Source organism: Hoplias malabaricus, chromosome 7, assembly GCF_029633855.1.
Source record: "Hoplias malabaricus isolate fHopMal1 chromosome 7, fHopMal1.hap1, whole genome shotgun sequence".
Classification (NCBI taxonomy): Eukaryota; Metazoa; Chordata; class Actinopteri; order Characiformes; family Erythrinidae; genus Hoplias; species Hoplias malabaricus.
Genome location: NC_089806.1, coordinates 1,385,414 through 1,413,365, shown reverse-complemented (window position 1 = coordinate 1,413,365; position 27,952 = coordinate 1,385,414). Strand labels below are relative to the sequence as shown.

General features: G+C 40.6%; 1 protein-coding gene across 1 annotated transcript in view; it reads left to right on the top strand.

The window, feature by feature from the left end:
- Window positions 1–27,499, top strand: part of LOC136701593 (NLR family CARD domain-containing protein 3-like) — a 32,490-nt gene extending 4,991 nt beyond the window's left edge. The window contains exons 2-7 of the mRNA XM_066676205.1: window positions 436–981; window positions 2,000–3,925; window positions 4,196–4,369; window positions 6,924–7,097; window positions 22,513–22,559; window positions 24,672–27,499. Coding sequence (XP_066532302.1) covers window positions 476–981; window positions 2,000–3,925; window positions 4,196–4,369; window positions 6,924–7,097; window positions 22,513–22,559; window positions 24,672–25,207 — 3,363 coding nt within the window. The 5' untranslated portion in view covers window positions 436–475 and the 3' untranslated portion in view covers window positions 25,208–27,499. The remainder of the gene's footprint in view (window positions 1–435; window positions 982–1,999; window positions 3,926–4,195; window positions 4,370–6,923; window positions 7,098–22,512; window positions 22,560–24,671) is intronic.
- Window positions 27,500–27,952: the final 453 nt, after the last annotated feature.

Below are 27,952 nucleotides of genomic sequence, written 5' to 3'. Positions count from 1 at the left end.
GTGAGCATCTACATTTTTTTGGCATTCAGGAGAAAAATGGAAGCATATAGAAACATTCTTGTGAACATGCTTTTCTACTTTAAAGACTTTTCAACTTTAAAACTGTCTTAATTTATTCCAAGCAGGTGGAAAATAATAAGCCTTTACATTTGGAGATGTAATTTCAGACAGAAATTCAGAAAATGGCCAGTAGGTAAGAGGTATTAATGAATGTGTAACACTGATTAAAGATATTTGTTACTGTGTAAATGTGAGTGAATTGATGATTCTACAAATGTCCATCAGTGGAACAGTGTCCGTTTCTCCTCAAGCCTTGTGTTTGATTTCATATTTCTTTAGTTGTTAGAAATGTTAGACCAGGATTAACTGATTATTAAAACTGACGAGCTGAAAAAGAAGTGTGTTTATTAATGTTTTTGTGTGTGGTGTTTTCAGATCACAGTGGTCAGCTTCTCCAGAACCCAGCTGTGTGTCTATGAAGAGTGACCAGTCCATGATGAACCCTCCTAGATTCTGCAATGGAGGGGAACCCAGCTGTGTGTCTATGAACAGTGACCGCTCCATGAGGAACCCTCCAAGATTCAGTGAAGGAGGAGAACCCAGCTGTGTGTCTATGAAGAGTGACCGGTCCATGAGGAACCCTCCTAGATTCAATGAAGGAGGAGAACACAGCTGTGTGTCTCTGAAGAGTGACCGCTCCATGAGAAACCCTCCAAGATTCAGTGAAGGAGGAGAACCCAGCTGTGTGTCTATGAAGAGTGAAGGGTCCATGAGGAACCCTCCTAGATTCAATGAAGGAGGAGAACACAGCTGTGTGTCTCTGAAGAGTGACCGCTCCATGAGAAACCCTCCAAGATTCAGTGAAGGAGGAGAACCCAGCTGTGTGTCTATGAAGAGTGACCGCTCCATGAGAAACCCTCCAAGATTTAGTGAAGGAGGAGAACCCAGCTGTGTGTCTATGAAGAGTGAAGGGTTCAGACTGTGAGTTTTAATTCTTGAGTTTTAAACTGATGAGTAATAACAGTTAAAGTATTACTGAACAGGTCACAGTTCAGCTCCTGTTCTTCAGTTCTCTTCCTGTTCCTCCATGAGTTTAGATCACAGCACAGTGTCATGCTCCAGAACATCCAGCACGCTCTCCTTTATCACTGATCTGTAGAAGAGGATCAACATGTCTAAGACAAACACACTGATAATGTAGAAACTGTCCTAAAACCCCTGACTGTGTGTGTAACACTGATTCCTGCATTATATTCCAGTTTAGTGATATTCATGATCATGTTTCACAGGAAAATAATACTTTAAGACAAACACAGAGACTGTAGGAGCTCTGTTAGTGTAATTTAAAGACAGAGCTGAGCTTTAATTCATGTTACAGAAACAAGCCTTATGTAAATTGTGAAATTGTATCTTATATCCCACAATATTCTCAAATCTAGAGAGATTCAGACCTGAACATGCAACACATGAAATTCTCAGAATCATAAAATATAAGGAGTTCGGTAGACTTGTAAATATTTAGGGCTATCCAGCATTGTTTGTAAACATGCTCTGTGTGAAACAGGTCAGTGATCTTTAAAGAAAGAGAAGGAATTTGTCTCTAGATTTTGACCATATATGTGTTGTGTTCCCTGGTGGAAAAAGCACCAGGGTGGAAGATGGAAGGTGGAAAATTAGCACCTCTGAGCTCCGGGGGATGGAGCATGCAGTGTCCATGTGGAGCAGTGAGTTCCCACTGTTGTCAGGGGAAGGTGATGTGTTAGTGAATTAGTGGAGATAAGAGTCCAATGGCCAGAGGAGCTCTTGAATTCAGGACAGTACTGTAAAAGTGAACTACACTCTGCAGCTGTAGGGAGAGCCCTACACACAATGTTTTCAAGACAGTGATATCCATGAAGGCTGTCTGACAATAATAAAATTATATTATACTAAAGTTCACTGTTATAACATAGTACTGTGTTCACTGTCTGATGGTGTTTCTGTGTTTGAACTTCACCAGGAATCACTCCTCAGTAAAAGCTCTACACACTCTCACTCTGGAGGAGGGACCTGGAGAGCTGCAGCAGGGTTCTTACCCAGCAGTGGAGGAGGTTTTACACACACACAGAACCAGGATGAAGAACAGGTACGAGAACTTATTTGAAGGAGTCAGAACCCCAGAGAACAAAACCCTCTTGAACAGTGTCTACACTCAGCTGTACATCATTGAAGGAGAGAGTGAAGGAGTGAATGAAGAACATGAGGTTTTACAGATGGAGAAAACACCCAGGAGACACCAGCAGGACGCTCCAATCCACTGCTCAGACATCTTTAAACCTCTACAAGGTCCTGATGGAGGAGTGAAGGCTGAAGATCTCAGACTCAGAGACAGAAAAGAGGATAAAGGAGCAGAAGAGCAGGAGTTTAGAAGAGTTCTGACTAAAGGCATCGCTGGAATTGGAAAAACTGTCTCTGTGCAGAAGTTCATTCTGGACTGGGCTGAAGGAACAGCCAATCAGGAGGTAGATCTCATGTTTGTGCTTCCGTTCCGGGAGCTGAACTTGATTAAAGATGATCAATACACTCTTCATGGACTTCTGTGTGCCTTCCATCCTGAGCTCAGAGATCTGAACCCAGAGAAATATGACCAGCTCAGAGCTGTGTTTATATTTGATGGCCTGGATGAAAGCAGAGTTCCTCTGGACTTTAAACAGTGTGAGAAAGTGTCTGACATCACCATGACATCATCAGTGGGTGTGTTAATGACAAACCTCATCAGAGGAGATCTGCTTCCCTCTGCTCTAATCTGGATCACCTCCCGACCAGCAGCAGCCAATCATATCCCTCCTCTGTACATCCACCGTGTGACAGAAATTCAGGGATTCACTGACCCCCAGAAGGAGGAGTACTTCAGGAAGAGAATCAAGGACCAAGCCCAAGCCCAGAAGATCATCTCCCACATTAAGACAGCGAGGAGCCTCCACATCATGTGCCACATTCCCATCTTCTGCTGGATATCAGCCACTATTCTTCAGAGACACATCACACAGAGTCACACAGTGATCCCTAAAACTCTGACTGAAATGTACTCACACTTCCTGCTCACTCAGACAAACAGGAAGAAGGAGAAATATGGAAAGAAACACAAGAGAAACACAAAGAAACAGCTGGAGTCCAACAGAACCAAGCTTCTGAAACTGGCTGAACTGGCTTTCACACAGCTGCTGAAGGGCAATGTGATGTTCTATGAAGAGGACCTGAGAGAGAGCAGCATTGATGTCACTGAGGCCTCAGTGTATTCTGGGATTTTCACTGAGATCTTTAAGGAGGAGTGTGTGATCCACCAGAGGAAGGTCTACTGCTTTGTTCATCTGAGTTTTCAGGAGTTCCTGGCTGCTGTCTTTGTGTTTTACTGCTTTCAGAAAAACATCATGGAACCACTGCAGTGTTTTATACCATGGAATAGAGGGAGGTCTGTGAAGGTTCCTCTGGATAATCTTCTACAGGGAGCAGTGAATAAAGCCATAAAGAGTCAGAAAGGACATCTGGATCTGTTCCTCCGGTTCCTTCTGGGACTCTCATTGGAGTCCAATCAGAGTTTCCTACAAGGTCTACTGACACAAACAGAGAGCAGCTCAGAGAGAACCACAGAACGCATCAAGAGATTAGTAAAAGAAGATCCATACATCTCAACTGAGAGATCCATCAACCTGTTCCTGTGTCTGTCTGAGATGAAGGACCAGTCCCTCTCCAGAGAGATTAAGGAGTATCTAAACTCAGAGAAACACTCAGTAGTGGAGCTCTCTCCTGGACAGTGTTCAGCTGTAGCCTGCATGCTCCTGACCTCAGAGGAGGAGCTGGAGGAACTGGACCTGAGTAAATACAGAACATCAGAGGAGGGTTATAGGAGACTGATCCCAGCTGTGACTTTCTGCAGAAAAGCTCTGTGAGTGTTACATTTACATCAGGCCTATTATGTTTATATTCATATTGTGGGTGTGGTCAGAGATTGGCCGGGGCTAAGACTCATGTTTGGCGCACCCAGCATGCACTGCAGCTCCCCCACTTGTTGCTTTGAGGTTAGTTTTGGGGTTAATATTTGTGGGTTATGTTGTGGGTTTATGTCAGTGACTGTAGTGAAGTACTTTGTAAATGTAAGAAGAAAACTGAGAAATAGTTAAATTATCAGTATTCAGTGATTACTATTTCTTTTCAGACTCACTGGCTGTAACCTTACCAAGGACTCCTGTGAAACATTGGGATCAATACTACAATCAGTAAACTCCTCCCTGAAAGAGCTGGACCTCAGTAACAATGACCTGCAGGATTCAGGAGTGGAGCTGCTCTCTGCTGGACTGAAGAGTTCACTATGTAAACTGGAGACTCTCAGGTAAAATCATTCTAAAATGGCACTGTATCAAGTCTAAACAAACCAGACACTACCAGATTGAGCACTAATAGGAAGTGTAATGAAAAAAAAAATCCAAACTCACAGCAAGAATCTTTCCAAATAAATGGGAAAATGAAGAAAAATGAACAACACAGAAAAGTCAAAACTGGCAAAACGTTAGAAAATTAAAATGGCAATGCTTCACCAAAAGAACAGGTCCAAACAAACCAAATTTAAAGTACAAACACAGGTGAGCAGTGCCACTAATCAGGTGAGACTGATCTGTGATTGGCAGATGGCTGAGAACATAGAGTCATGTGTTCCCCTCAACTCTGGGAGTTAGAGTTCAGGAGCTCAAATGTTTGTGAGGCTGTAGTGGAATGAGATGGAGGCATGACAGTCACAAGTTATTTTGGTTAGTTCTCTAAAAATGGTTTATTTTTGCAATGTTTTTAATGGACTGGAGTTAAAAAAAATGTATAGGGCAGCTGTGACTTAATAGTTACAGAAGAGGGCTTAGGAGTGAAAGGTTGTTGGTTTGATATATACATATTTATATATATATATATATATATATATATATATATATATATATATATATATATATATATGTATATATATAATAAATAATGTACAACTATTACTCATTGTACAATGTGTAATGAAATATGAAATATGTTTTCCACATTTAACCCACAGTGAACACACACACACAAACACTAGTGCACTAGGAGCTTTGAACACACCTACAGCTGGGGGGCAGTCATCCTCAATGCCGTGGGAGCAGTTGTGGGTTCAGGACCTTGCTCAAAGGCCCCTCAGCCATGGATTGAGGAGGAGGACAGTGCTGTTCCTCCAAGCGCACCACCCCCAGTTTTCCTGACTGTATATATATATCAGAGACAATTGCTCTAAGACTGCAAGGGAAGCTCAGCTTCCCCTAAAATGTCAAAAAATAAGTTATCAATTATATACTGTTGTGTGTACATGTCATTGAATAAATATGCACTACAACGCGCTCAACTTTTCTTCAGAATCAGCTTCTAATCACTGGTAAAGACGCGGCTTTCCTCTCAATCATTCCTGCAGCTTCACAGTGCTTTAAACAGTGAGGACACTGAGCGTCCACAGAGTTCAATAGCGAAGCAGCGAAGTGCAGCGAAACGAGATGAGTCATTGGATAAATTCTGGGTTTTGTCCCGCCCATCGGACGCTCAGCGTCTTTGGGGGTCTATGGGGCAGTGGGCTGGCCTCGGCTGGCCCGGACGCTCAGCTTCTGCATGATGATTTGATGATCTGTCTGAGGCTGAATCCCTTTTTGATTGACAGCGAAATGAGCCAATCAGCGATCCTTTGGTGTAAAGATCTGTGGGAGCATTACATTTTCATTCAGTTCTGAGTTGAACCGGAGAATCTTTTTTTAATCCCCTTAGCGGCATTTTCTTTGTTAAGAATGACTAGCGACAAATCAAGCTTCTATTTGGTGGGGTTTTTTTGTAGCTGGTTGTGTTTGGAGACTGACTTCTATCACTCTTTCGGACTTCTATCGCATTTTCTGTCCAGCGGGTGCTGCTGAGCCCCTCCACCGTCACAAAGCACTCACAGGCGAACACACTTCACATGGCCAAGGCTGTTTAAGCAGCCTAGCTCTGCTGGCCATTGAGAGGACACTAGTCAAGTCCCTGGAAAAGACGCCTTGTTGGTACGACAGGGTCACAGATCATTTTCTTGAAAAGGAACGGAGGGTAGAATTTACGTATAAATAAACCGACACATTTTATGATATAGACCGAAACTGAGCTTCCCCTCCTTGAAAGACCAGCATCTGCCACTGATATAAATACGATACACTGATATATTATAAATTAATTTTATTTAGAAACAGATTTAGACAGTAAATTAATAATTTATTATTAATTTAATATTTGTGTTAATTTGCTGGTTCTCATTATTTGTTTAATGTGCTTGTTTTTATACAATTTTTTGGGGGGTGAGTGTATAAACCATTTTGTGTAATATTCATATATCATCTAATATTCAACCTAATCTTTGGGCTCTCTCATAAACATGGGTCCAGCACTGTGATTGGAGAGACTCTGGGTGTGCTTAGGGTTAAGGTTTGGGTTGGGGATGCAGTTCTATAGTACCTGCTATATAAGTATGATGCAGCACATCAGAAAAAAAATTATATTCTTAGACAGACCACAAAAAACTAACCACATAGTTATATTTCAGTTGCATGTTCATGTGTAGGTTGATAGGAGCTCTAGATACACAAATGAATTTGCCAATAATCTCAAAATGTGCTATTGTTATTAACATATATTCACTAGCTTTTTGAAACTGGTAGATTGTGTAATAAAACATTTGTTTTTATTTTGTGCTCCTCTTGCAGGGGTTTGAGCTCAAGCTGAACAGGGGCTGATCCTAATGTTTTATGTGTTCACATGTCATCACCTTTATATGCTGGTTTTAAATGTACTACTTTACCACATTTCTGCTGTATTTTTCTCTGTTAATTGCACCTGTTCCTTTGTTTCCCTCTTTTCTGCAGATTGTCTGGATGTATGATTACAGATGAAGGCTGTTCTTCTCTGGCTTCAGCTCTAAAATTAAACCCCTCCCATCTGAGAGAACTGGATCTGAGCTACAATCACCCAGGAGATTCTGGAGGGAAGCTGCTCTCTGATCTACTGCAGGATCCACAGTGTGCACTGGAGAAACTACAGTGAGTCTCTCTCTCTCTCTCTCTCTCTCTCTCTCTCTCTTTCTCTCTCTCTCTCTCACACACACACACACACACACACAATTTACCAATTGCGCTTTTAAAATGAAATTGAATGTTGAAATACATTATTGGAAATATGATATTATTATCATTAATAATACTATCATTATTATTCTTACAAATGTATGTGACAGGTTGTAATGATTTTTGTAATAATCAAACAAGCTTGTAAGTTGTAGAATATAATGAACAGTGGTATAAATATTGAAAAGTATATTATTCCAACAAGTTGGTTTATAATCAATCCTTCACCACACAAAATATTTAAAAATTGCAGTCTATTCAAATATTGTTCAAGAATGCATACAGCTTATGAATGAATATGGATGCGTAATAAATGTAAATAGCTGTCATAATAATAACCATAATAATTACTAATTATAGTAACTTTACATCTATTCAATAATTTCACGTGTCAGTTTGTTGCCATAACTATTTTATTTTAAATCTACTTAAAATGTCCTTTTTGTGCAATGTTCGAGTCAACAGGTCAATATGCATAAAAATAATACCAGGTAAACATTTATTCAACTCTTGCAACATTTATTCATACAAAAGCTGAAAATTGATACAAGTACAACAAGGATCACAGGCAGAATATATTTTGGGGATGTGATGCAAGGTCAAAATTGTTGGTGCACTTAAATCACAACAATGTTTTTAGACTGCACTCATCTTATACCAGATCAATCTAATTAGGACTTAGCACCTGCAAATAGAGGAATATTAGTTTTAACTTCATAAGCAAGTGTAATGTTTTAGTGTTGGTCTTTTCTATTCATCTATTTGCAGGTGCGTCCTGAGTCCTAATTAGATTGACTGGGTATAATTGTTGTAAAACAAAATATGATATCTTGTATTTCAAATACATTATGTACATAAAATATAAACAGACATAGCCTTGCTGTACAGTCAAATAATTTAAACCAGACTGTAGACAGTGAGCAAACACAGGTCATAAAATTTTATAGAAATGATTGGAATTGGAATATTTCTTGCTTTTAAAAAGAACTAAGTATATTGTTTATAGTAGTAGTGCTCTCAAGTCACGCTGGAATTTGGTTTTACGATTCAGATTCACAGCAAAAAAGTAAACTGGGAGCCATATCGCCTACAGCCTGTTTTTGAACACTACAAAATGGCCGAAACACAAATTAGTGCAATTAAACAGTGAATATAACACAGTTTCTGACACAAATAACATCAGCAGTAAAAATTAAGAGTGATCTGAATGGTCTACTTTAACAGAAACCATCAGGTATATGGCGCAAAAAGAGAAAATGCTGTTGGGAAATAGATTTTTTTTTTTAAACTTAGAAGAAAACCAAAGAGATTAAAAATAAAAACAAATTTTTTCCTACACAAGATTATGAAAAAATGCATTCCGATATATTGAGTATGGAATAATAATACGTAAAATGTTAAATGTTTAGTAAACAGGCGAATCATTGATTTCATGGTGTGCACTGTACTCTAATTTGCTGAACTCTGCATTCAAATGCAACTCTATGTATTAAGTGAGAGTGAGCTAGAGCTGCAATGACCATTTGAAAGTATACTCTTAAGGAGACTGAGCGTCCTGTCATGGCTTCATTATACCATCAACAGACACATGAAACGACATGCAAACTACAGAAAGCACAACATCAGCTTCTTAAAACCGTAATTCAGGATTGTAATCACAAAAACACTTTGCTTTTTAATCAAACGTTGTTCCTCACCATCTGCTAACTCCCCAGTCTGTGCTCGAACCCGGTCTTTACAAAGCACCAGTGTTTGTAAATAAACCGCCTGAGTGTCTTTGGTAATTCAGTCAGTGAATTAAAAACTTACAGACAAGTTAAACTTCATCCACATAAAAACAACATTTTTCCCCCTCAAACACACCGATCCACATTAAAAAATGCGGAGCTTAGAACTGCGTGTCCCCACATTTAAGAGCGCCTCAAACAAAATACACAATTTTAGATAAAAATTGTTTATTCCCTATTAATAATTTAAAAGCTGTTCACTTTGGGAAGTCGAGGACGTTCAGAACCCAACAATGCTGGTGTCCACGAGTTTCAAAATGCGTTGGGCGGAAGTGTGTGATTAAAATTAAAGACCTCCCAATGAGTAAAATCTATTACATTTTCTGGATCTTTGGTGTTACTCATAAAATATGAATAAATTCTATTCAACATATCCCAGCTAATTTTATTTAGCCAAAATTGTGTAAATTGCAAATAATACTTTGTTCAAATTTGTTGAATTTAGCTCAATTTGATTTCAAACTACATAAAGTCTTTTTATTAAGTGTAAATTACTATTAGTTTTTAACTAAATATTAATTGACCCCAGTTCCACCTTTTTACAGTTGCGTGTCCAAGCGTTATGTATAGATATGGTTGCGGGAACACCGGTTGGATCCAGGGTGCCACAGACTTTGTCTAATTCAGGTCTCAGAGTAGTGTCTCAGGGCCCTTCATCCGTGAACCTCAGAGGAGAGGCTGTTCTCGGGTGTACCGAGGGGAGCCGTCCATGCACGTCAGGAGGTGGTGATTACAGACGCATCTACCGCTGGTTGGGGTGGGATGTGGTGACACAGGTGGACAAAAGGTACCTGATCGGACGCTGTGGTTCAAGAACGCATCAATCTTCTCAAGCTGAGAGCTGTGCGATTGGCACTTCAGTGTTTCTTCCCTGTTTTGCAGGACCATCATGTTCTAGTGCGCTCAGACAAACTGTCGACAGTATATCACATAAATCATTATGGCGGCACAAGGTCATGGGCACTGTTAGCCATCTCCCAGGAGCTGTGGGAATGGGCTCATCCCAAGTGTCTCTCACTGAGGGCAGCCCATTTACCCAGAGGGTCCAACATCACAGCAGATGCTCTGTCATGCCAGAGGCTAAACTCGGAACAATGGCGTCTTTATTCAAAGGTGATTTCCACCATTTGGGATTGTTTCAGGGTAGCTCAAGTAGACCTACTTGCTTCAGAAGACACAATGCAGTCCCCTGTGGTTTTCAGAGTTGGAGCAGAGCAGTCCACTGGGCCAGTATGCCTTGGTTCACGGCCAAGGACTTGGCTTTATGTGTTCCCTCCATTACAACTTATTCCGTCACTTCTGGACAAGGTCCAGAAAGAGAAACACAGAGTGTTATTAGTAGCTCCATGGTGGCCCTTTCATCCTTGTTTCCCCTGATGATGTCCTTAGTACAAGGAAGCCTGTGGCAGCTCCCTCGGAGGAAGGACCTGCTGTCCCAGCTTGGGGGCAAGATCCGGAACCCCCATCCAGAGAGACATCGACATTTACTGTGGCCCCTGGGGCCCTACCAGGTTTGAATATGTGTTCAGTCTACAATTTTTAATGCACGTGCTCCATCCACTCATATACTTCCATATAGATGGAAGGCATTTGTACTATGGTGTAGTGAGCAGAAGATTGAACCTCGCTCTTGTCCGGTCGAGACTATTATTTATTTTCTTCAGTCTCTCTTGGAGGCTGGGAAGTCTCCTTCTATGATCAAGGTCTATGTAGATGCTCTGGCAAGTTTTCTTCTCCTTTTCAGGGGTATGTCTCTTGGTTGTGGCCTTTTTGAAGGGAGCGAGAAGACTGTGTCCACCTCTCATGCGCTGCGCACCCCATAGGATCTCTCAGCATAGGGATTTGTACTCTCTATGCTGTCTTCCTTTTGAGCCAGCTGATGTGGAGTCCCTCAAGTTGTTGTCCCTTAAGACTGCTTTTCTTGTTGCAGTGGCAACTGCTAAGCACATTAGCAAACTTTGTCCTTTGTCAGTCAGCCCTACATGTTTTCAGTGGGGTATTGACAACTTATCAGTGACTCTAAGGCTTAACCCAGCCTTTTTACCGAAGGTTTTTGTCCCGGAGTTTGTCAATCAATCCATTACATTGGCAGCTTATACAGATGAGACTGATATGAGGTGTCATATGTTGTGTCCTGTTCAGGCATTGTGGCGCTATGTTCAGGTCACTGAAGGAATTCATCAGACTGGCCACCTATTTGTCTGCTTCGGATGCTCCAAGTTCCTCTTTAAAAACATAGGCTTTCTCACTGGGTGGTGGAGGTCATCCAGTGGGCTTATCTGAGCTCTGGTCGTTCCATGCCTTCCCTCATTACAGCTCACTCTGTCAGAAGTGTGGCAACACCTTGGGCTGCCTTATAAGGGGTATCTTTGGCAGAACTTTGTGCAGTGGCAAATGGTCTTGCCCTGCACTTTTTCCAGATTCTACAGGGTGAATGTGGCTGCATCTTTTGGAGTGGCTCCTTTCATCCTGTCCACAGCACAGGCTGCGACTGGGTACTCCTCATGACTTTGTGGGATACGTCATCCACTTGGTAAGCTCTGCCCCTGGCAGTCAGGAAATACGATACATAAAGCTAGTTGCGTATGTAACTGTGGTTATGTGAGTAGTGGATGACCGCCAGGGTTCCTGGTCACTGGTTGTGCTTGAGGCGATCAAGACCTAGAGTGAATTCTGGTGGGAGTCGTGAGCTGATATAGCACTCACGTCACTCGCCAGGTCACCTATGACAGATTGGTATTCAAAATCTCTGTCTGTAGTTGGCACAGTAAGGGATCATTCACTTAGTAAGCTCCGCCCCTAGTAGTCATCCACTACTCACATAACCACAGTTACATACGTAACTAGCGTTATGATATCAGTAATGATATTTAAAGGCCCATATGTTTAGTCACATGCATAGGCATACCAGGTGTGCAGCATTGAGTGTTCGTTGGTTGGGTTACATTGTGTCATGAACGGACATTGAACATTGTAATAGTGTGTAACACAGCATGTATCAGAAATTTTCAGAACATGATAAACCTGTAGTCATATTTACAGGATGTGGAATACAGACATTCTGACCAGGAAACTATGCATGTCATGTTAAACTGAATAATGATTTAAAAGTGTTGTCAATGTTCACATTGGGAAGTGATAAATTGGTGATATTCAAAATGAAAATCCAGATAACAAAGTTTATATCTATGCTGATAAGATCTTAAACGTTGTTATTGTCCCAGTAGACAAGTGATATTATTTATATAAAATCCCAGGATGTGTTAACGGAGTTCAGAAATTTCACATGATGGGTCTAGATGAACAACAGAATTCAGAATGTGTCTTCATCGGCAGCTGTGAAGACAAAAAACATTACCAGTATCTTATGGTCATGGTGTAAATTACTGAGAAATGTGTCCATGTCTTATAGTTTTGGCACAGAACTGCTGCATCTGTGAATAACAAGACCTGAAATTGGACCTTTTGATTTGTCCTCTAAATGAGCAGCTGTATGGTTTTTAATCATTACCCACTGTCCGGAACAGTTGTGTCTCCACCCTCTGGCGACTTAGCCACACTTTCTTTTTTTACACTCTGTTGTGGGGAGCTAATAGAGTCCTTGAGCTCCATACCATTTTTTAGCAGTGCATCAGGTTAGGAGAACATTGTCCAAGTCAATGGTACCAGGCAGTGTCCTGTAAAGATTTCATAGGGACTTACTAAATGCTGCTTTATGGTTTTATTTTGGCATTCCACTTGTCCAGATGTTTGTGGCTTATATGGACCGTAAATTTCAATTTGACCTGCTGCATTTTCATTACCTCTTGAACCATTTTCCAGGTGAAATGTGTTCCCTGGTCTAGGGCTGGCCCCAAATATTCAGGTTTTCAAATATTTGTTCATTGGGTATGTACCCAGCTAACAAAATGACATTTTTAGAATGTCCTTATAATTTCCTTTAGAGAAGAAAAATAATGTGGGTCCCAGAAACCTCTTTCTGATGTCCTCACAACTTTTTAACAACGTCCCCAGCACTCATAACATCATTTCTATAGGACATCCTTAGAATTGCTTGAAAGTTGTAAATATGTGTAAAAATAACATTATATGGACGTTATTTTGTAGGGTCCCAGAACATCGTTCAGACATCCTCACATTTCAACAATGTCCCCAGCACTCAAAGCTACATCTTTAGGATGTCTATTTATTTTGTAGGATGCTTATATAGAGCAAGATTAATACACATTTGTAAAATAAATACATTTTAGAAAATAGGAATTACTTTTCTAAATACATTATCATTAAAGTGACAGTAATTGTTTAATTAATAATAAAAAATAACATTACACATGACCACATTTTGTGTGGCTATGTAAATGATATTGTATTATAAAGTTACCCAAGAGACAGCCTACATGTCAAAAAATAATTAAATCTCCAGTGTTGTTATACACATTACATATTTTTTGTAAATTGTACAAAATCCACAATGTGATCTGTGTCAGAGTAAGTCAACTTGCATGTTAATGTTTCTTGCCTGTTGAAATATTGAAATGATGTCCATCCATCCATCCATCCATTATCCACCGGGTCTGGATCGCGGGGGAAGCAGTCCGAGTAAAGAAACCCAGACCTCCCTCTCCCCAGCCACTGCTTCCTGTCACACTCACGTCTCGTTTAGTCTGTTTTCCTGTCTCAGCACATGGCTTTGTTTTGTTTATGTTCATGTCTCCGCCTTTGTCTCTACGTTCGTCTCCGCCTTTTTTACGTCACCCTTGTTTTCCGTTTCAGCTGTTTCTCGTTTGTTAGTGTATTTAAGCCCTCTCGTCTCACTTCCTCTTGTCGTTCATTGTTCTCGGTTCCTGGTTTCGTGTTCTCTGTTCCTTCGTTCGCGCTGTACGTTGTTACTTGTTTCACGCCTTGTTCTTTGTTCTTCGTATGTCAGTGTTCTTCGTTTCTCTCGTTCGTTTCTCTCGTTCGTTTCTCTCGTTCGTTTCTCTTGCTTCTTTCTCTTGCTCGTTTCACGCTCGTTTCATGCCCCAGTTTGTTTGTGTTTGTCTCTTGTAAATAAAGTCTGTGTTCTAAGCGTTTGCGTCCGCCCTCTGTCAGTCCTCACCCCGCGCCCGTAACACTTCCAGCTCCTCAGGTGGTATACAAGTTCAAGTTCAAGAAGTTTATTGTCATTTCACAGTATACAGTGTTTACAGTACACAGTGAAATGAAATAGCATTCCTCCAGGACCAAGGTGCTACATAAAACAATACACAACATTAAAGTGCAACTAGTGTCAAGCTAGTGCAAACATAAAACAATGAACACACGTTAAAGTGCAAAAGACATAAAACATAAAACAATACACAACATTAAAGTGCAACTAGTGCAAAGCTAGTGCAAACATGAAACAGTGCACACACTTATAGTGCAAAAGACATGGCTAAGAAAAATAAAAAACAATATACATACAATACGATAATACAAGACAGTACAAAAACCATAAGTACGGTGGAGGGGGGGGGGCTGAGGGAGAGACACTGCAATTTAAAGTGTATTTGTGCTGTAAACGGTAACTGGATGTAACCATGATGTAAACAGTATATGTGTCAACAGGGCACTCATTTTCAGCATATCATTTTCAGTCATGTGTGTGTGTGTGTGTGTGTATGTGCTGAGTGCTTTGTGGGTGAGTGGTGTAAATGTCTGTGATGGAGGGAAGAGACACACCGATAATCTTCTCAGCTGTTCTCACGATCCACTGGAGGGACTATACCGAGGTGTTCCCAAGCCAGTCAAGACATGTAGTATCTCCAGCATGTTCTTGGTCTTCCCCGGGGCCTTCTCCCTGTTGGACATGCCCGGAACACCTCACCAGGATGGCGTCCAGGAGGCATCCGGACTAGATGCCCGAACCACCTCAATTGGCTTCTTGCGCTGTGGAGGAGCAGCAGCTCCACTCCAAGTCTCTCCTGGATGTCCGAGCTCCTAACCCTGTCTCTAAGAGAGAGTCCAGGCAGCCTGCGGAGAAAACTCATTTCAGCCACTTGTACCCGCGATCTCGTTCTTTCGGTCAATACCAAATCTCATGACCATAGGTGAGGGTTGGGACGTAGATTTGAATGGTAAATCAAGAGCTTTGCTTTTCTGCTCAGCTCTCTCTTCACCACCATGGACCAGTACAGAGTCCATATTACTGCTGACGCTGAACCAATCTGCCTCTCAATCTACCTCTCCATCTTTCCCTCACTCATGAACAAGACCCTGAGGTATTTGAACTCCTCCACTTTTTGATGCCATGTGTTAAATTTATTTTCACATTTTAATGCTTTGTAGAGCTGGGCGATATGGACAATAATCTTGATATATATGTATATAACTGAATGATGTATGATCTATGTACCACCCAGCCCTACTTTACTCTATTTTACAGATTCTACTCTTCATGTTATCTGTCTGCCTGAAGTGATCTATTGGAAAAATTTAAATACAAATTAAAATTCAAAACAAACAATTCAACACAAGACTAATAATATTCAGATTTCAAAGATCAGCATTAGGAGCTAGAACCTGAGATTATTATGTAAGTAGTTCTACCAGCCAGAACATCTGCTTAATGCTGTAAATGTAAATGTATACAGCACTCTGCAAAAGTTTTAGGCATATAAGATTATTATATATATTTAAACTAATGCCTTCTCAATGAGCAAGGGGCTGATATAAAGTTGCATATAGTCACAGTAAACACAAAACATAATAAGTAATATAAGATAGTTTTTTTTCTATAAAGTAGTAGTAGTGTGAAGAACAATGTTTTGTTCAGATTCTCCTTAATTGCATTATTTTGTTAAATCAACAGCACACATTATTTAAAATCATTATTTATTAACCAATAAATCTAGTTACTGGATAATAACGTCAAATAATACGGTCCAATACAGTCCATCCATCCATCCATCCATTATCTGTAACCGCTTATCCAATTTAGGGTCGCGGGGGGTCCAGAGCCTACCTGGAATCATCGGGCGCAAGGCGGGAATACACCCTGGAGGGGACGCCAGTCCTTCACAGGGCAACACAGACACACACACATTCACTCACACACTCACACCTACGGACACTTTCAAGTCGCCAATCCACCTGCAACGTGTGTTTTTGGACTGTGGGAGGAAACCGGAGCACCCGGAGGAAACCCACGCGGACACGGGGAGAACACACCAACTCCTCACAGACAGTCACCCGGAGCGGGAATCGAACCCACAACCTCCAGGTTCCTGGAGCTGTGTGACTGCGACACTTCCAATACAGTCATTAAATCAAAATATATGAAGGTAATGCCTCACTCAGTGCTACCGCTTCTGTTCTGGGTGAACACAGTGGTGTTCCTGGAGACCCTTTTCAGTAAAACTCTTCCCACACTCTGAATAGTGATATGGTTTCTCTCCTGTGTGAATGCGCTGGTGTGTTTTGAGACTACACTTTTCAGTAAAACTCTTCCCACACTCTGAACAGTGATATGGTTTCTCTCCTGTGTGAATGTGCTGGTGTGTTTGGAGACTACACTGTTCAGTAAAACTCTTCCCACACTCTGAACAGTGATACGGTTTATCTCCTGTGTGAATGCGCTGGTGTGTTTGGAGACTACACTGTTCAGTAAAACTCTTCCCACACTCTGAACAGTGATAAGGTTTCTCTCCTCTGTGAATGCGCTGGCGTCTTTGGAGACTACATTGTTCAGTAAAACTCTTCCCACACTCTGAACAGTGATAAGGTTTCTCTCCTGTGTGAATGTGCTGGCGTCTTTGGAGACTACACTGATCAGTAAAGCTCTTCCCACACTCTGAACAGTGATACGGTTTCTCTCCTTTGTGAAGGCACTGGTGTGTTTGGAGACTACGCTGTTCAGTAAATCTCTTCCCACACTCTGAACAGTGATACGGTTTCTCTCCTTTGTGAAGGCACTGGTGTATTTGGAGACTACGCTGTTCAGTAAATCTCTTCCCACACTCTGAACAGTGATACGGTTTCTCTCCTGTGTGTCCTGTTGTTCAGATTCTTCTTGATTGCATGCTTTCATTAAATCAACAGGCCACTTTATTTAAAATCATTATTTATTAACAACTAAAACTAGGTATTGGATGATGACCTTAAATAATATAGACTCCACGAGGAGAGATTTGCAGATTCACACACAGAGTATCACAATGGAATAATGTTATTTGGTTTTATTCTAATGTTGGGCATTATTTGTTGTTGTTTTTTCTTTATCAAATAATCACTTACTGCTCAGAAAAAAAGTAGCTTTTTGTGGTGCCTAAAAGTTTTGGTAAAATGGTAAAATAAAATGGTTAAAAAAAATCTTAAAATCAATAGTAAATGGAATGAAATTATGCTAAATTAAATTAAATTATTAAATTATGCTAAAGCAGTTTTAATGCATTCATAATAAATAAATATAGGACTAGATTGCAAAGTAGGTTTTGCAAATGATGCATATTAGCAAAAAATGAATTAGGTGGAAATGAATGGTTCAATGTTTGATATTTCTCAATTAATCAGCCAAACCAAGATTTTTGTTTCATTCTTTTATAGCAAAACACATTTTCCTGTGCTATAGTGCTCCCCACAGGTCATTTGGTGTAATATTTTGTGTCATTCAAGTCATTTCACACCTGCTGTACCTTGCTGCCAAGTTTGGTGTTTCTAGGCCTTACTGTTTTTTCTCCACATCACATTTTAGCCCAGAAAAAGTATAATAACTAGAAACATGCCTTTCCTAAAGGAAATGCCTAATTGTTGCACAACTTAGATTGTTCTCCATGATAGAAAAACAAGATTGCTATCCCCATATGTCTTTCTTTGTCACACACACATACACAGAAATAGGACACAAAGCTCCTCCTCTGAGAGATACTCATTTCATTCATTCATTCATTTATTGTCTGTAACCGCTTATCCAGTTCAGGGTCACTGTGGGTCCAGAGCCTACCTGGAATAATTGGGCGCAAGGTGGGAATACACCCTGGAGGGGGCGCCAGTCCTTCACAGGGCAACACACACTCACACATTCACTCACACCTACGGACACTTTTTCAGTCACCAATCCACCTACCAATGTGTGTTTTTGGACTGTGGGAGGAAACCGGAGCACCCGGAGGAAACCCACACAGGCACAGGGAGAAAACACCAAACTCCTCACAGACAGTCACCCGGAGGAAACCCACACAGGCACAGGGAGAACACACCAACTCCTCACAAACAGTCACCCGGAGCGGGAATCAAACCCACAACCTACCTGCTGTGCCACCGTGCCGCCCTACTCATTTAAATACACTCCTATGGGTGTGTACACATTCCAAACAAATGCTTGTAGTTTTGAATATGTTTCCAAAATTGCTTAACCAAAGACATTGTTGTGATAACAATCAATTTATTGCAAATATGGTGCATATTGAGCAATGTTCGGCTGAAGTGTAAAAAGCCTTCCTGGACAGAGAAGACAGAGTGTGTTGTGACATCACATGCTCTAGCCATCCCCATTCAAGTGAATGGAGCGATATTGAAAGAGGGATAAAATGGGACGGATGAGTGTGACAGGTCTGTCATTTGACCATAATAATAACAAACCATAATAATAATAAGAAAAATCCTAATAAACTCAAGTGTCCTCACACTATGTGCTTCTATGCACTAAGGGCAAAGAGAAAAATGGGACTAGGCCGATGTTTCTCCATTTCTATATATTTTTGCTGCTTAATACAAGGCATTGTTTAAAGATAGAAACTATGTATCAGTCATAACCAGTCTAAAAGTCTTAGCAGAGACTAAATATTTAGCAGCTTCACTAAATATACTGACGGAGCTTAGAACATAGATCTACATGGATTCCAGATCTCACATTATAAATAAACATAGACATGGAGTTTAATTTTATTGTTCACACTCAGGCTCAGTTAAGGTCAATGACTGCATGTGAACAAACAGTGGAAAAGTCAGAGAGAACTAGCTCTAGTGCATTGTGTATCTAAATAACAACAGATTCCATAAGTCAGAAATCTCAAAAAAGAGTCAAATTTTCATAATTAAGTATTCTGGGAGTTCTTAAAACTATTTTAATATTTTAAGATATTTATTCCACTTTAGGGTCTTAACAGTGTTAGTATAAACAAGTCTTATTATAAGCTCAATATTTTCAATGCACTTTACTCCTTAATCAGGCCAGAACGGAACCACAGCTTTTAAATTCTGAATGTCTATATGAATTAAGTTTTAGTACAGATGTCACCAGACAGATCCTTGTGAAGTAGGCAAGGAATGTATCATATTTAGCAACTGTACAAGCTATCTGAATACCTTCTGAATGGAACCGTTAACTGGGCAGTGCTTCAGTGTCACTGCAGTGCAGTTGACAATAGTAAGAGTCACTGACTCTGAATGGGCATTACTGCACACACCTATAATATATGACAAACAAAACAGAGTTGTTATTAATAACATAAAGTATTACACACTCCCTGGAGCATGGTTAAGAAACAAGGCTATGGAACCCTACAGAAATCATAATTTTAAATGCAAGATATATATAAGCAACAGAAGACTTGCTTTGCAGCCCAATTCTATTGTAAACAAGTCTATGTGATTCTGCTGCTTATCCTAGTTCTAGGACATGATTTAGAAACACTTTATCATGTAATGTCTACAAATGCAGTAAAATAAATAAATGTATACATAAACTGGCTTATACTGATAATATATATCAGTATATACTGATAATATACAAAGCAACAATGCACTTATATAACTAATATCCTGAAAACTAGGTTATATTTTTCTATATAATGAGAACACCTGTAAACATACTGACTCTGAAAATAATTTTTCCAAGAAGAGCTTTTCATTTACTTTTTAATTTGATTAGCCCAAGTCTAATTTATTACATGTTTATTAAATTTATGTATTACATATTATAAATTTATTACATAAACAAGTTTGAAATGTTTTCCACTTAGCACATAAAACCACACCATACAGCTCTAAAGACTGGAAGGACCGTTTTCAGTCGATTTAAATATATAATATATTATAATATTAACACATTATAATATTGTTTAGGATGTGTAAATTTGAAAGTAATATTCAAACAAATCCAGTCGGTTCTCAGAAGTCTGCCTGCTAGCTGTTTCTGTTAGTTAACTAAATAAATAGCTTTAGCAGGTGACCTATCAAACAATATAAAGAAGAGAACGTTTTATTTTAAATGCCGAATGCAGTACTGAACAATGTACAAGAGAAAAAGAGAACGAATAAACGGAAATCCATTTAACCTAACCATCACCGTCACCCGTCACTGAGTTGCCAGATTTGTGGATTTCCAGGTATCATCTTCTCTAGGTGCAATTTGATGTAACCACTGTGTTGGAAATTACTGCACTTGGCAAACCTAACAAATATGATTTATCATGTGAGCTTAAAAACAAAGAATACTGTCATTTCTATGAAACAGCAAAAATAAATGTATTATATTATTATTATCATTATTATTATTATTATTATTATTATAATATTATGCTTAATGTACCCTGAATGTTATAGTATAATGTCATGTTATAACCAGCAATGTCCCTTGAATGTCGTTTTTATAACATAATGTTACAAATAGCAGAGGATCATATATGTACATTGCTCAATGTTCCTTGAATGTAATTTCTTCAACATTGTACAATGACAGGTAGATGACCAAATATTAACATTGCTGGATGTCCTCAGAATATCGTGACATTCAAAAACATACAGTGGACATACATACAATTCCCTTAACGTATTGCATGTTACGTCATGCATAGGACCAAAATACAACAGCGGCGAATGTTAAAGGGACGTCGCATGTTGGCTGGGTATTTTTCTAATTTTGGGTAGTTTCTAATTTTGAGATTCTGATATTTTTGGATAAATGTGATTATCGATAAAATGGCAACACTCCACCAACATTCAGGATAAATGTGATTATCAATAAAAAGGCAACGCTCCACTCCACCAACATCCAGAAAGAACCCATAAGTATTTGATATTTACCAATTCATATAAAGAATTAATAAGTTATGTGAAGGTACACTATACGTATGAGGTGAATCTCCCTTAAAACGCCGGAATATACAAAATAAAAAAGTGAGGATATACACTGTAAGTGCCAAGGAAGTTCACATTCAAATTCGGGCTGGTAAGTGTCTTAGATGTACTGATGCATATAATGAAGTTATGGGAAGGTACTCTGTACGTACTGGGAAAATACACGATAAAACATGTGAAGGTACATTGTAAGTTCTGGGTAAGTACACATTAAGACACGTGCTGTATTATAAACTGTTACCACACATTTTGCTAGAGCTGTGAAATGCTGTTCTTGACTCCATTCTGAATGTTCTGGGATGGTAAACTTTTTACAGTTTAGCTTTCCTTTTTAGACAAAATCTGTTTAGAATCTGTTTTAAACCTCCTTCAAATGCCCCCCTTAAATTTGCTATATTTTCCCAAATTTTGTCACCAGAAGTTGTTTTCTGTTGTTTTTTGAAAATAGCAGACTCGAAATCTAGAGATGAGGTTTATTGGGTGCTCACAGGTCTCTTCCTAAATCAAGTCTCCAAACTCTATACAAAACCCTTTTAAAAATGACACTTCCCACACTTAGACACACCTGAGCTGGTTAATAGGAAGTTAGATGACACTCAAATTCAGTGTTTTTCCCTGTTACACAGTGACCATTCTCTCGTTTCACAGTGACCATGCCTCGTCTGAATTGTCTGCTTCTTTTTTCTTATCGTTGAAAGTCAAAATGCTCCCAAATTTGCATTTGAGTTTGTGTCTTGTTTGCTGCCATTGTTTCCATTTCATAAACAAATACTGACACTTTGCCTTTCAGCAGCAGTTTAGAAAATAGCTGGGAAAAATTACACTCATGAGGTTAATTTAACACACACACACACACACACACACACAAACACAGAAGTGTAAAACACCATATAACTTGCTAAAAAAGGGAAAGTGACCATCAGTGCATATAACTTGCAAAAAGGGCATCAATGACCACCACACACACACAAGCAAACACACACACACACAAAGACAGATACATAAATATACACACAAATGCAGATTGCATTCATAGTAAGTGTTGTGTGATTGTTTTCTTTTTCAGAAATATTTTTTTAATTAATTTTCGGGATGTTTTTAAATGTGGATTTTTGTCATGCTCCCATGATCCCAGTGAGTCCATGATCTGGCTCACCCCTCACTTCTACCCAGAACACTGGAATTCAGAATTTGGAATTTAGAATTAAGACCCATGATGCAAGATATTGACACTGGACCTATGAGTCACAAAAACAAAAACATAAAAGGTTTTTACTGCATTTTACACAATGTCCAGAACAGAGACACAGAGAAGTCACTTTGGGGTGATGAGGTGGAGGAGCTGAATCCCGTGGGTGTTGGGGGAATGTGCTTATGGTCACAGCCCTAGTTTCAGGTTGATGTGGAGTTTAATGAGTTTATAAATGTGTGTGTTTGATCTTTAGAATCCAACACGGAGGAATCAGCAGAATGAGACCAGGACCAAGGAAATGTAATATATATACACACACACAAAAACTATACACTAACACACACTATACACCACTATACCCAAACACAACTACACACTCACTGAGAGAGAGGACAGTGGGTGGACACGGTGTGTAACTGTAGAACTACAGAGTGACCGGCGTGTGGACGGTGGAGCTGAGAGAGGACAGTGGAGTGGACACGGTGTGTAACTGTAGAACTACAGAGTGACCGGCGTGTGGATGGTGGAGCTGAGAGAGAGGACAGTGAGTGGACATGGTGTGTAACTGTAGAACTACAGAGTGACCGGCGTGTGGACGGTGGAGCTGAGAGAGTGGACAGTGAGTGGACAAGGTGTGTAACTGTAGAACTACAGAGTGACCGGCGTGTGGACGGTGGAACTGAGAGAGTGGACAGTGAGTGGACACGGTGTGTAACTGTAGAACTACAGAGTGACCGGCGTGTGGACGGTGGAGCTGAGAGAGTGGACAGTGAGTGGACACTGTGTGTAACTGTAGAACTACAGAGTGACCGGCGTGTGGACGGTGGAGCTGAGAGAGTGGACAGTGAGTGGACACTGTGTGTAACTGTAGAACTACAGAGTGACCGGCGTGTGGACGGTGGAGCTGAGAGAGTGGACAGTGAGTGGACACTGTGTGTAACTGTAGAACTACAGAGTGACCGGCGTGTGGACGGTGGAGCTGAGAGAGTGGACACGGTGTGTAACTGTAGAACTACAGAGTGACCGGCGTGTGGACGGTGGAGCTGAGAGAGAGGACAGTGAGTGGACACGGTGTGTAACTGTAGAACTACAGAGTGACCGGCGTGTGGACGGTGGAGCTGAGAGAGAGGACAGTGAGTGGACACGGTGTGTAACTGTAGAACTACAGAGTGACCGGCGTGTGGACGGTGGAGCTGAGAGAGTGGACAGTGAGTGGACACGGTGTGTAACTGTAGAACTACAGAGTGACTGGCGTGTGGACGGTGGAGCTGAGAGAGTGGACAGTGAGTGGACACGGTGTGTAACTGTAGAACTACAGAGTGACCGGCATGTGGATGGTGGAGCTGAGAGAGAGTACAGTGAGTGGACACTGTGTGTAACTGTAGAACTACAGAGTGACCGGCGTGTGGACGGTGGAGCTGAGAGAGAGGACAGTGAGTGGACACTGTGTGTAACTGTAGAACTACAGAGTGACCGGCGTGTGGACGGTGGAGCTGAGAGAGCGGACAGTAAGTGGACAAGGTGTGTAACTGTAGAACTACAGAGTGAAAGTTGTGTGGACGGTGGAGCTGAGAGAGTGGACAGTGAGTGGACACAGTGTGTAACTGTAGAACTACAGAGTGACCGGCGTGTGGACGGTGGAGCTGAGAGAGAGGATAGTGAGTGGACACAGTGTGTAACTGTAGAACTACAGAGTGACCGGCGTGTGGACGGTGGAACTGAGAGAGTGGACAGTGAGTGGACACAGTGTGTAACTGTAGAACTAGAGAGTGACCGGCGTGTGGATTGTGCAGCTGAAAGAGGGGACAGTGAGTGGACTCAGTGTGTAACTGTAGAACTACAGAGTGACTGGCATGTGGACGGTGGAGCTGAGAGAGCGGACAGTGAGTGGACACGGTGTGTAACTGTAGAACTACAGAGTGACCGGCGTGTGGGCAGTGGAGCTGAGAGAGCAGACAAGGAGTTGTTTATATTATAACTTGGTTTGTAACATTACACAAAGATAACAATATCTAGCATGTGACCATGACAATGTGTACTCCCTGTAACATGCTGTGAAATACCAAAAGAGTCCATTATGGCGTGTAGTTCCTTGGCTCCTTGGGATTGTCGATATGTTAAAGTCACCAGCAATAACAAAAAGGTCAAAGTCAGTAGAAATAAAAGACAGCATCAATAAAATAAATAAATAAATGCATCAATAAAATTAGCACTGTACTTCTGAGTCCTGAAGACAGTTACTAGTAATATCACAAATGTTGTGAAGTCAGCAAATGCAAAACTGCTTACAAATGATAAATGTTTAACAAAGTTTCTCTCTCTCTCTCTCTCTCTCTCTCTCTCTCTCTCTCTCTGTGTGTGTGTGTGTGGGGGGGGGGGGGGGGGGGGGGTATGTGTGTGTATGTGTTACAGGGTACTGTAATCTGACTCTGGATCCAAACACAGCACACACTGGTCTCTCTCTGTCTGAGGGAAACAGGAAGGTGGAGAGTGTGAAGGATACACACCCATATCCAGATCATGCAGAGAGATTTGATGGTGTTCCTCAGGTTCTGAGTGTGGAGAGTTTAACTGGACGCTGTTACTGGGAGGTGGAGTGGAGGAGGGGGGTTTATATCTCAGTGTCGTACAGAGGAATCAGGAGGAAAGGAGACAGAGCTGAGAGTTTCTTTGGATGCAATAAATTCTCCTGGAGTCTGATCTGCTGTGGAGCCAAATACTGGGTCAGGCACAATAATCAGAGAACTGAGATACACCCCCCCTCTCACTCTAACAGAGTCGGAGTGTATCTGGACTGGGGGTCCGGCACTCTGTCCTTCTACACCATCTCACCTCACACACACACACTCACACACTTACACACATTCACCTCCACATTCACTGAGCCCCTCTACGCTGGGTTTGGGGTTGGTTTTTACTCTTCAGTGCGTCTGTGTGAGACAGAGTAGACTCTCTCTCTCTCTCTCTCTCACACACACACACACACACACACACACACACAGTCACATTTTCAGACAGACAAGAATACAATCATAATAACGCACAAACACAAAATTATACTAACACACAATTTCAGACACATACATGCTAACACACCATAACACACATACAAAAACCTTTACATTTACAGCATTTAGTAGATGCTTTTATCCAGAGCATCACAAAAGAGCATAGTTTTCAGACAGAGTGTGTATCAAAGCTAGTACAAATAGGTTTGCGTCCACTCTTCATTTGAGGTCAAACACTGCCAGAACAAGGGCTGATACCTAGAAAGAACTAAATGTATTAAGTTTAATACACAATACAATTTAGTCAGTGCTCAAATTTAGAAAGAAAACTAGTCAGAGCTTGTACCTAGAAAGAAAGGAATTAAGTGCAGTGTAAGTGCAAAAACACTCTGTTATGGTGAGTGCTTAGTGCTCATTTAAGTGTGTCACAAAGAGATGGGCCTTCAGTCTGCATTGTAAGACCATAAGAGGATCTGCTGTTCGAAAAGCCAGTGGAAGTTTGTTCCACCATCTGGGTGCCAGGACTGAGAATGGTCTTGATGCTAGTTCTCCATGTGACTTTAGAAGTGGAAGTTCAAGGCGAGCTGGAAGGGGTCGAGGTACAGTCTGACTCTTGACCAATAAGGCAGGAAGGGGCTGGTCCAGTCTCTGCTTTACACTCAAGCCAGATTTACAGCCCTACCTTACACTGTACTATCAACAAGTGTTAAATCCACATTGGCCTCCCTGGTGACTAAGGCTACCTAGCCTCACCAGCACCATTAATTCATGCTCAGTGCTACCAATTCCATTTACATGTTGCATCACCAACAATCACAGTAGCATATTTATAATGCATTTCCACACGTAATCTGTTCTCTTTTTATCTACAACCACTAACTAGACCTTTCAACTATTTATGATAACTATTTCAGATAGCTGCCCTCAGTTTCCGGCCCCTGATGCTGAACTGCACAAGCAGGGATGTGGTCGACTTGGCTACAAATCCATTAGCACCTATCTCCACTGGTTGTACATATGCCTGCCACCTGCATTCCTCTTGCCAGGAAATCTTCTGCCTCTCTAAATTCTCCAATTGAAGCCACTGGCCTTGTTTTGCCTGTGACGCTGTTGTTATGCCCCGTGCCTCCTTTTTCTCCTTACAAATAAAATTAGTCATCATTCACCTTCTCTCTGGTGATGAGGCCATACTAAAAGCTTTCCACAAATCAAGCAACCCAAGGCTGAATATACTATTTATAGTTTGTGCCTAAAAACAATACCGACTAGAACATGTGTTTCTAAGCAATACAATTTGTTCTTGGGGGAACCTACCAAATGATAATAGCGATGGTTGATAATGATGCTTTCCCAGATAACAATAAAAATGCAAATAATAAAAATCATTTTGCATTTAAACATTTCAACTTGGAGTTTCTTGCAGTCTATTTAGACAGCCAACAATTTCCAGCTAAACCACACCAGCCTTCTTTTAATTCTGGCTCTGCTGTGTGCAAATTCTTTCAGTTAGCACTTGCATTAATAGACATGATTTCCTACATGGCTACACTCTTTAGGTGTTTAACCTCACACCCGATGAAGAATGCGGTCAACACATGTTTTTGGTCAAATAAAATAATATTAGACTGGAGGCTCGTTTCAGACAGCCTCTCCTGCATAGCATAAATTTGGTTGTGTATGCAGTTTTTGATAGCATCATTGAAGTGTCTAACCGGAAACAAGTTTTAGTGGATTTTTACTGCTGAATACTGTAGTGGCCATCAACACACATTTTCTTGGTGTGTTAGCATTTAATTCATTACCAAAAATTCTATAAGGATATTACTGGCAATGGCAATTTTTAATACACACTCATATAATCTTCCTGGTGAACTTGCTGTTTACATCAGCGAAGACCATATTGGATGTTTTTTTGACAGTTTTGGAAATGCTCTTGTCTATGACAAGTACCTTAAAATCATTAGTCATTTTCTTAAAACATCATGCATAATGATATTATATTCTATCAACCACATGCAGTCAACACTGTGTGTTTTTTGAACACCACATGGCTAAATGGTATATATATGAAGAAATGATGTCCAAATATTTTTAATTTAGTAAAAAATTACAATATGGTTTCAGCCTTTGTGAAACATTTGTATCCTTGTATTTGTAAGAACAGATTGTTCATGTGTATAGCATGTTCAAAAAGGAGAGATATTTATTGTGTATGTGTCCCTGTAATATAAAGCTGACAAATAAAAACAAAGATTTTCATTTATCATTATATTTTCATCTCATTGATTTACAAATATTCCATGTAACAATTTTAAAACATTAATTGACAGTTTTTGCAATGTGCAAAATATTCAAATCAAGTAAAACAACACACACACATCATTCAGGTGGCTGTGGGTCCGGAGACTACCTGGAATGCACAAGGCAGGATCACACCCTGGAGGGGGCGCCAGTCCTTCACAAGGCAACACAGACTCACCCACACATTCACTCACACCAACGGACAATTTTGAGTGACCAATCCACCTATCAACACGTGTTGTTGGACCATGGGAGGAAATCGGAGCACCCGAAAGAAACCCAAGCAGACACAGGGAGAACACACCACAGTCCTCACAGACAGTCACCCAGAGGAAACCCATGCAGACACAGGGAGAACACACCACACTCCTCACAGACAGTCAC